Source organism: Leptodactylus fuscus, chromosome 1, assembly GCF_031893055.1.
Source record: "Leptodactylus fuscus isolate aLepFus1 chromosome 1, aLepFus1.hap2, whole genome shotgun sequence".
Lineage (NCBI taxonomy): Eukaryota > Metazoa > Chordata > Amphibia > Anura > Leptodactylidae > Leptodactylus > Leptodactylus fuscus.
The window spans coordinates 298362370-298373437 of NC_134265.1; the positions used below are offsets into that span (position 1 = coordinate 298362370).

General features: G+C 41.4%; 1 protein-coding gene across 2 annotated transcripts in view; it reads right to left on the reverse strand.

The window, feature by feature from the left end:
• GLRA3 (glycine receptor alpha 3) overlaps positions 1 to 515 on the reverse strand; it is a 169678-nt gene extending 169163 nt beyond the window's left edge. For both annotated transcript variants that reach the window (XM_075258387.1, XM_075258378.1), the window contains exon 1: positions 163 to 515. In XM_075258387.1, the coding sequence (XP_075114488.1) occupies positions 163 to 233 (71 nt within the window). In that variant the 5' untranslated portion in view covers positions 234 to 515. The remainder of the gene's footprint in view (positions 1 to 162) is intronic.
• Positions 516 to 11068: the final 10553 nt, after the last annotated feature.

Sequence of the window (11068 nt, forward strand, 5' to 3'; positions counted from 1 at the left end):
TGACATCCATTTCTCCAAAAGGAAAAGCTATCTATATACAGTATGATGGGGAGTATATGATGTGGACCCGTGTATATAAAAGAATAAAATGTGTGATATCTGTCAGTGTGCACAGGTTGTCAGTAGCATTACTTATATAGCAATAAGTTGACCATGTCATACCTTAACAAGAGTGCAGCTTCCCAGAAGTAAAACCCAGAGACAGCGGTTAGTATACACCTGATCCGGGCCATTTTTTCCTGTGATGGACTGTGAAATTAAAATCATCAAAGTGATAGATGACTGTAACTGGCAGCAGAAAACAGCAGGACACTTAATTCAGCACCAAGAACAGCTCCACAATAATATAATCCCAGATGAAAGCCCAAGCCTGTCTTTAGCTGTCCTGCTAGACAAGGTAATGAGTCTGATGATCATGTATTGTATGCATGATAGAAAATTTCAGATCCAATGCAGAAAGACTGATAGTTAAAGCAGACAGAAGTGCAGAGTCCACTCCGAGCTGCTGCATTCCTATACACTGAAATGTGCTCAAGCCCTGCTGAGAGGCTGGACTGGTACAGGGGATGGATACAGGCGTGCTTGTTAGCAGCCAATGAACAGGAGAGCTCCTTTGATGGAGAAATAAGGAGCACTGGTAACCATTTGTGTGCTGACGGTGCACGTGGATCCATCAAATGGAATGCAATCGTTAAAGTTCTCTTCCCCAGATCATGTTTTGTGCACTGACATACAGTAAGAGAGATTCGCTGCCCGAGCCCTTCTCTGTCTGGAGACTGAATGCAAATAATAGATGTTATATATATTGCATCAATCTTTTCTCTGGGTAATCTCCCACAGCTACTAGTATACATGAAAAGGAATGTATTAACAGCTTTCTTCACAGTTCACCATGAAGAAATTACAGTTTACCTTTGGGTCGAGGCCTGGTAAAGAACCAATGGCTTTTATGTCAATATATTTTTTCTGAAATGTCTAAAGTACTATGTAAAATCTGTTTGCCCTCTTCAGTTCTCGTATACATCACAAAGGAGGTGAGGGATATAATAAGAGGGAGGGTCTTGGTGATGGCTTGTACACTGCAGTCTGTCACAGTGACAGGTTCAGCATTGGCCGCAGGTCTGAAGCACAAGGCTTACTTCTTACACAGGCTCCATCTTATTAGCATGCAGCTAAGGACACTGCTTGCCCACCCGGCTTGATTGCAGTAAGAAGACTGGATGTTGTATGCCCACAAAGCAATGAGATACTAATCCTCCTTCACACTGCAGATACATGTCACTTCTCTCCTCTACAATCATATTCCAGTACATGAAAACATTAGGTCTGTATAGCACTTATTCTTAGAAAAAATTTAATATAACATATTCTAATATTGAAAAAAGAGAATAAATGACTTTCCTAGCAACTGAAGCGTGAGCAAAAGGGGGCTTGTTAGAAGCAAATTACATTTACTAACTAATTAACTAACAAAAAAAAATCATCAACGTCTTTATATAACAGGAACACAATCTGCACCTTGAAATACAAAAGCTGACCAAAAAAAGAACATTGAAAAATGAAATCTGTATCAGGTTGTGTCTTATATTTGTAATAGACATAAAATACAGTTAATGATGCCTATTGCCCAATTTGTTAGTGGGATTTTCAAGGAGTTGTCTCCTCAAAGCCATCTTCTTTCGAGATACCTGTAATGGGGAGCAGATGTGCTGATATGCCGTGCCACTTACAGGATGGGTACTGGGATAGGTGGCTGCTGATCAAGGACAAGACGGACTCTGGGATGAGGCACCAGAGGTTATATGATAGTTGGGCTGGAGTTCAGTGGCAGGCAGAAGATGACCAAGGTCATGGACAAGCCAATCGGTCAGGTCAGGCGGCACAGGTTCAGAAGTTCAGGGCAGGTCAAGGTCATACATGGATAGACTACAGCACAGAATCAGGATCACAAGCATGGTCAATAAACAAGTAGAGATCAATAAATGATAATCCACATGCAGTGTAGTAGGGAATCCTTGTAGAATCAGGAGCACCAGGTACAAAATGGCTGGAGCATGGTTCAGAGGGCTAAGCAGACCAATATGGCCGGGTTTGCACAGGGGTTTTTTGGACTGGATTTTGATGCAGTGGCTGCCTAAGAATCCGGTCCAAAAAACGGCAGTGCACCAGCATCCAGTTGCAGCATTACGCTCCGGATTAGGCCCAAATGAAATGAATGGGCCTAGTCGGGAGTAAGTGTCACGAGGCGGCCGTCTGCGGCTGAATCAGCCGCGGAATCCACCTGAAAAAAGGGCATGTCGCTTCTTTTTTCCGTGAGCGGGAACAAACCACTCGAAGAAAAAGGAAATGATTGGCTCTCGTTGATTTGAATGGGAGGTGGTTTTTTGAGCCAGATTTTGACGCAGATTCTGAATCAAAATCCTGACCAAGAAACTCGTGTGAACTCGGCCTATAGGTGGAAGCAGTCATGGACTAGCTCAGAGGCGCTCATAGGTGAACTCATTATATCTTATGGACTAGTCCAGTAGAGAACACACAGCAGCAGGGAGTGTAAGAAACCACAGTGTGTGAACTGGAGGCAAGCCGATGACTGCATTTGTTAAAAGAGAAAATATGATGCTGTTGAAAAGCAGGGAAGCGAAAGTAGGTAGGAAAGGTAATTTGCTGGTGATTCCTGCTGGAAAGTGCTGTATACTGATGGGCAATACCACCTCCGAGGTGATTAGTTGATGAATCTGGATTCTGGTAGATAGACACTTTTAAATTTAAAATTTAGAAATAGACAGCAGCCTAGGTTGTATATAAGACAGCCTTTTATAACCTTTGCTTTTTGAGCAGGAGGATGTTAAAGGAATCCTATCATTAAAGCGCAATTCTTCTCCAACCGTTAAATGTCTTCTCCGTGCCGCCGTTCGGTAGAAATCCCGATTTTCTTCAGTATGCAAATGAGTTCTCTCGCAGCACTGGGGGCATCCCCAATGCTGCGAGAGAACTTTCCAGCGATGCCGCTATCTTCTTCAGCAACTGCCTCTTCACGCATCTTCTTCTGGCGCTGGAGTGAAACTTCTATGCATGAACAAGTTGGCTCTGCCGTCAGGCCTCGGGCAGAGCCGACGGCGCATGCCTGATTGGTGTAAGCGGCCATGTTCTTGTGGCCACTTACACAGTAAGCAGGGTAAGCGGCCACAAGAAAATGGCCGCTTATATCAGGCGGGCATGCGCAGTCGGCTCTGCCCGAGGCCTGACGGCAAAGCCGTCTTCCGCATGTGTAGAAGTTTCACTGCAGTGCCGGAATAAGAAGTATGAAGAGGCTGTTCCTGAAGAAGATAGAGGTGTCGCTGGAGAGTTCTCTCGCGGCATTGGGGATGCCCCCAGTGCTGCGAGAGAACTCATTTGCATACCTACGAAAACCGGGATTTATACCGAACGGCGCCACGGAGAAGACATCTAAAAGTAGGAGAAGAGTAGCCTTTCTTAAGGCTATTCCTACGTGTTAGTCACAAAAAATTGTGTTTTAATGATAGGATCCCTTTATTGCAAGCTACTACAATAGTTCTACTCCACAATGGTGCTAGCCCTACAGCTGAGAAGCAGATGAGAAGCAGCATAATAACCCTACTGACACCACTGATTCTGACAGTATATGGCTTCTGCAAATAAAGGGAATCCTTTTGGTCCAAAATGCCTCCCAATCTAACAATGCCATGTAGGTGTATGTGATATGGGGAGAAATATAACTTTGTAATGAAGTAATGCAGAGATAATCATCTTTTGTGGTTATGCTAATCTCTCCTCTGGAATTGGTGCCTAATGTCTGTAAGCAAATCTGGTAAGTCAGGCCCCCCTCCCCCTTGCTTTTTCAGTCTGATTTGCATAATCACAAACACATGATTATCTGTGCATTGCTTTATTGGTATGTTACACAGCATTATTATTATTGGATTGGAAAGCATTTTTTATCTGAATTTATAGACCTTTATATACTAGGCATTGATGCTGATGAACACCATAAGTGGTAAGACTGATTGTGACGTTCACCCACAAGTCACAATTAAAGTTGTATCATCAGAGACTAACAGCTGCCCTGTAGAATAATAAGGAAAATAATGTTATCCACTCTAAATAAATACTATTGCTTCACAGAACCAACTTAGATCTTGTCAGAACAGGATATCAATATCACCATCAAAATACATTGGCTCAGATTTGTGGTTGCTCTATACACTGGTGTAAATGTGTCACATATTGGATACATCTGTTGTGTAATGAAGCGCATTTAGTTGGGCTAAAAACGTTTAAAAAAAAAAGGGACCTCGCTAAAATGTGCCATAATGCACCAAAAATGTGCCAAATTTGTGTTGTAAAATTCTGTCTCTAGGTGGTATAAGGCTGGGGGTTTTCCACTAGCGGTTTAGTGCTGCTCACGGGAAAAAAGAAAAGAAGTAACTGGCCCTTTCTTGCCAGAATCTGCTGCAGCATCCACAGCATGACAACTCCTTCCTGACTTGGCCCATTCATTTGTGGGCCTAATCTAGAGTGGAATGCCATGACTGGATAGCGGTGCACTACACCGACATCTGGTCGCGGCTAGTCGTTTTTTGGACCGGAATCTGAGATGGCCTCCGCGTCAAACAAGGTCCAAAAATCCCTGTGTGACCCCAGCCTAAGCATACACTACACAGTGTAAAGATACGCCAGCAAGATTTATCACTGATCATTAACCACTTTGATAAATCTGGTGTATTTTTAGACTGTCTGTCTAAAATTGCATATTTGACATTTTGTACCGTTTTATGCACCCGTCAATTTATGGTATATTAGAGGATTGATTTACCATTTACGTAAGTGGATTGTAATCCATGAAACTTCTCATTTGACAAGGAACCCAAACAACAGAGAGGCAGTCCTGTAAAACAGCAGTTACACACGGAGCCCAACAGAACCCATTGGCTCTAATGCGGTCCGTTGGGTGTCCACCATTTTTAAACTGAAACTGGAAAAGGAAACAGGAATTTTTCCTCTGCTGATTTTTGATGGACTCTATGATGGAGACTCCAATGGAGACTCTGACGCAGATGTGAATGTAGCATGAGGATACATGAAACATTTTACGCGCAGACTTCAGTGACATTCGTCTGCCAATTGCTAAAAGTAGAGACAATTATTTCAGAAGCCTAAGCTACACTAGATGGAAGTCAAGAGGATTTTTCTCCCTTCATCTGTGGATTAATCCTGTTTCTTAGACCTTCTGTCAAGCTACAGCGACATTACAATATAATACAACAAATACATTTTATTTGCTTATTCGGCTGTCAGCAACTCGCACCAATCACAGTGAAATCCTAAAGGTCTGGAGGTTGTAATACTTCATAAGTGGCATTAATAGGATGATGGTGTTTGATCCAGAGAAATATACTACTGTGCTTTGAACAACTATAAAATTGGCAGTAAAAAGCAGTAAGTCTATGGAGAAGAATAAGAATGATTTGAAAGAGTGGGAGAAGAGTATTAGGAAATGAAATGAGAAGTTATGACCAGAAATGAACAAAATATTAAAACTGCATAAAATTTTGCAAAGATCTAGTTGTAATCTGTGTATTACACTAATGAAAAGGCAATGATGCAAGAATAACTACACATAGGACTATGTATTAATGATCATAAAAATGGAAAAAAACCTGTTTATCCTGGCCAATCTCACCCGAGCAACCAACCAGAGAAAAGAAATAGTACACAACGGAGAAAACATACACAAACTTATACACAACTGCCTGTAACAAAGGAATAGATAAGCAAAGTAGTGTGTTCCAGCCTTCTCTGCCCTCTTGTCATCCATTTTCACTAGTTATCCAGGCTTCCACATAACGAAAATGCAAAATTATCTTATGGCACTTTGTAATATTACTTATTTAGAAAATCTGTTTCCTTCTCCACGGTATGTTCACACAGTGTTTTTTGCAGGTGTATTTTTTTTTATTTTGTAATGTAGATTGTGAGCCCCACATAGAGCTCACAATGTAGATTTTTCCCTATCAGTAACGTCTTTTTGGAATATGGGATGGAAATTCATGCAAACACGGGGAGAACATACAAACTCCTTGGTTTTTTTGCCCTTGGTGGGATTTGAACACCAGGACTCCAGCGCTGCAAGGCTGCATTGCTCACCACTGAGCCACCGTGTGGCCCCCTTTGCAAAAAAGATTCCCATTCACTTCAATGGGAGCCGCTCACTTCTTTTTCCCATTAACTAGCGGGAAAAAGAAGTGGCATGCCCCATCTTACCATAGATTCTGCGGCTCAGTCAGCCGCAGCGTCTGCAGCTCGAGACATACTCCTGATTAGGCCCATTCATTCGGATCTAATCAGGAGCGGGATGTGCTGATGCACTGCATCTCATTGTCGCTAGCCACGCGGAGAATTCACACAGCGGAAAAAGGTTTCCGCCGTGTGAACAGACCCTTAGACCCCTCTCCTCTTCTACACTTTATCTTCACTCAGTCTGTTTGTCTACAAAGTGTTTGTATATGTAACCAATTCATGCACAGAGACAGGCTGTTATCTGATTTATTGCCTCATACTGTCCAGTGGTAAAGTCTTATCTGGAAGATACCCTCACTTACAGAGTGTAACAACTGCATATATTAGTGCGCCTTTTCCAGCAGTCTCCTCCTACCCTGTTCCCTTTCATAAACCAATATGTAAAAGTAATTCAGCTTGATAAATGGAGAAGGAAACTGTATCTTGACAAAAAATGGCATTACTACTAAATGAAGCAAAGATTTTACCTACAAAGTATAGCATTGTGATCAGTGTCCTAAGCACTCCAAGGTCCTATGGTTGCTTTAAATTTGATCTGCCTGCTGACAGACTCCCTTTAAGTAAATGGTATGATGATTCAAAACAGACAGTTCTCATATGCGCAATGACATCAGTCATCTAGAAAATGGATAAAACTTTCACTTTTGCAACGTCTTTCTACTTTATACCTAGCAACAATCAGATGATATGCAATTAGTATCGGAGGTTATTATGCCCTCCATTTGCTATCCCATATAAAGAATGTTTTCCATTCTCTAAGGATAGAAATGCACCCGTATAATGAGCTGTACACTTCGCCATTTCAAGTCAACCACCCGCAGAGCAACCAGATTATGCTGGCAAGTTTGCTTTGTACTAATTTTAAGATCATCATGTTTATTCACTGTAATGTCTTTTTTAAGGAGGTATACTATACAGAGGATCTATAGCTTCATCATCTGCAATGAAGATGCTGGAGATAGAATAATTTTTGAAATACATATGATAATCTCCTTGCTGGGGAACCTGGCACAAGAGAAGGAGGTGTAGAAAATAAATGCTTCTTTAACATACTACTATCTGATCTGCTATGCTTCCTTATCCGAGACTGGCATAAGGTGCATAGAATTGAGACACTTAGCTCGAGAAGAAAAACCTGACTTCTTTAATGTAACAAACTGTTAAGGCTCTATTCACATGATCGGACTAAAGGTTGACTGCTGTCTGTGATCCGTGAAAAAGTAGAGCACGCTCTGCTTTTTGTTCTGCAGAAACACGTCCCAACTTTCCCTTTGACAGTCAATGAGTCTGAAAAAAAAAATGGATAACACATAATATGCTGATTCGGCCATGAAAAACATGGTTAAAAATTAGCACTGTTGTGTGGATATTACCTAAATGAGTGTCAGTGAACTGCAATACCATTAACAAATGTATGGCACTATACTTTATAAGGAACACTGCCCCTACAATCAGCTGAACAGTGGGAATACTGAGAAGTTGGATCCCTACAGATCTGATATTGATGGCCTATTCTAAGGAAAGCTCATCAATATTAAAGTCCCAAGAAACAGCTTTAATGATGACCGTGGCAGTGGCGACAGAGCAATGTAGTGCATGTATGTTATCACCGATCAGTAAGAGTGTCCTGTGAATAAAGCCATATTCCTACAGTAATGGTTGGTAACTAAGAAATATCCAAAGGACTGTCTAGTGTAAGTCAGTAATGGCATACTTATGCTCTATAGGTCAGAACACAACTTAGTCGACTCTATCAACTTTTTTTCAGTCCCCCCCCCCCCCCATACATATGCAAGGGGTCAGCCTTTACCCAGGACATATGGCCCAGTTATTGGTATATAGGGTGTACTCCAGTGTACTTCATTGCACTCAGTCTGTAGCAGGGTTACAAGACAATGCTTGTGCATACTCTCTATGTGCAGGACTTATTATGATTCCTCATCATTGTCATCGGGTTCTGGCGCTTCACTTTATGGCATCTCCATTGACCCTTTCAGGACTAAGGCTCATTGACCCCCCAAAGCTCAGGCACAATTTAGCCCTTTTAGTATGCATTGCTTTACACAGCATTATTGTTTTAATGGCTTTTCATATCGCAACTATAATTACCAAGTTTTTTTCAGGACACATAAGGCATAAGGCTTGAAACAAGTAGCCTTATTTGTTAAATAAATGGAATAGGATTCTTTTTAATCAAAAAAATTAGATATCATATTACTTTATATTCAGCATGGATTATTTCATTAATCCCTAGTCCATGTGGAAATTAACCAGTATTTTAGTATAGTAGAGGACTGTAAACTGCTTTTGTCATCACTAGACAGGCTCCCAACTGACAGAGGTGCCCTTGGGGAAGAAGGTGAAGGAAGAGGCTGGCAGGGGAATCAATATCTTTTAGCACAATGTGAATCTGATGGCCCTTTCAGTTTACTGTGATCACCATAAAGAGTTAAGTTTTGATGATCAATGTGACGATCAAGGACCTTAAACCTTTCCTTGTCAAAGAGTAACTCCCAAACAATAACCATAACATGGAGAAGCCATCTCTCATCACTCCTACAGGAGAAGTTTTAAGTCACAGCAGTGTGATCAATTAACATGACTAAAGCATGGGGTATCAGCTAGAGTAACATAAATAGCCAGATTGGTGATGTCTAGTGGTTAAGGGCCTGATTGGTTACAATACACTCTTAGATCACTCCACAAGCATCTCACAGCAAATGGCCCATCTCTGGTTCAAGCAATCTCAGCAACTCTGGATACCAGGGAGTTGATTCTTATACTTCATGCCTAACCAGTCCAGTAGTCAAGTAAACAAATTGTGATCCCCCAGGGCTGATCCATGCCTTTGACCACTACAAGTGTCAGCAGTCCCGGTCACTGGGTCTTGGGTCCATTTTCTGTTCCATTGCTCTCCTTGATTTAATGGTTAACCATTCAGATGCCCTATCCACCATCAGCTCACAATGGGAGAGAGGTGCACAATTCTTGTGATACTTTCTATTGCAGTAGTGCAACAATTTGTAAGAACATCTCATCACACTCTGTGATATATGCATGACTGTACAAAAAAGTCTGATAATCTGTGTATTGATCAGGACTCTCACTGTCTCCCCTAGGAATCCTATTAGGATTTACTTTGCTGTTAACTTAGTAATCCTGTTCCAAATCTCAATAACCTGTATATAATAGAACAGCTTCTTTTTCTCTACCGTATCACAGGTAGTTTAGCATCAATCTCTTGACATTCTCACTTTCAGGTATCTTTGACACTTAAATACCTTGGATAGCGCATAAGAAATATATAAATATGTATTATCCTTATAGGCGTTGATGTTGTGGCCCAAAAATATGAAACAAACAGCTACTTTTCCTTGTTGTCTCTGATAGAATAGTGTTATATTTCTGTTATACTTACATTTCTTTCTGCTTTTGACACATCTTGTTCTTTACAAGGCTATATGATTGAACTGTACTAAGTTAAATACAAGAGAAGTTGTATATAAGAGAACATCAAACAGTAACTTCACATAACAAATTTTTATTAGTTTCACACTTAGCAGATTTGTTACAGCTCTGTCTGTGACTGCCCTATGCAGCTGAATGAGATTTGTAAGAGGCTACAGATATGCTGCTGAAACATCCCCATTTAAAGAGATTTTAAAGAGAGTCTGTCAGCAGCAAATATGTTATAAACATAATAACATTACCTCGTACAAGTAATTTTACAGTTTCCAAATATATCTGTGTTATTCAGCCTTGGAGCACAATTTTCATGTAAATGTATAATTTTATTTATATGCAAATGAGGGGTGAAAGTGCTTGCTTGGGAATCTACTGGGGGAGAAAAAAGCCCAGTGGCCTCTTCACAAGGTATAATATCCCACAGTGGCCCCTCCACACAGTATGAAGTTCTATAGTGGCCCTAGTATAGTATAATGTTCCATAGTAGCCCCTCCACCTAGTATAATATATAGTGGCACCTATGGTATTCCTTTTTGGGGGTTCCCCACCTAAAAACTATTATTATACTCTGGGGTATCTTCAGACCCAGTAGTACTATGATCAGATACCCAGGGGAGGTAATCAAACATAAAAAACTTTATTACTCACTTTGGGTCTCAATGACATCACAGACTGCAGAGGCCCAATTACAATGAGAGGTCACGCTGCCGTTACAACACATAATGACCTGCACGACCATTGGGGCCCAATTACAAGCCTCAGCAGCAGGGGCATAACTAGCAAAGACTGGGCCCCATAGCAAACTGTGAACCTTGCCCCACAATGGCATAGCACCCCCTTTTATGGCCTCCACACAATATAATGCCCCATTTACATCATTTACATACATTATAATGTCCCAAAGTGACCCCCAGACCAGTATAATATCCAATAGTAGCCCATTCTCACAGCATAATGTTCCATACTGTAGTGGCCACTTCAAACAGTATAATGTCCATAGCAGCCCCTTCTCACAGTATAATGTCCATAGCAGCCCCTTCTCACAGTATAATGTCCCATAACGGGCCCTGCACACAGTATAATGTCCCATAGTGGCCCCTCTACACAGTATAATGTCCCATAGCGGCCCCTGCACACAGTATAATGTCCCATAGTGGCCCCTCTACACAGTATAAGGTTCCATAGCAATCCATGCACACAGTATAATGTCCCATAGCGGGCCCTGCACACAGTGTAATGTCCCATAGTGGCCCCTCTACACAGTATAAGATCCCATAGCAATCCG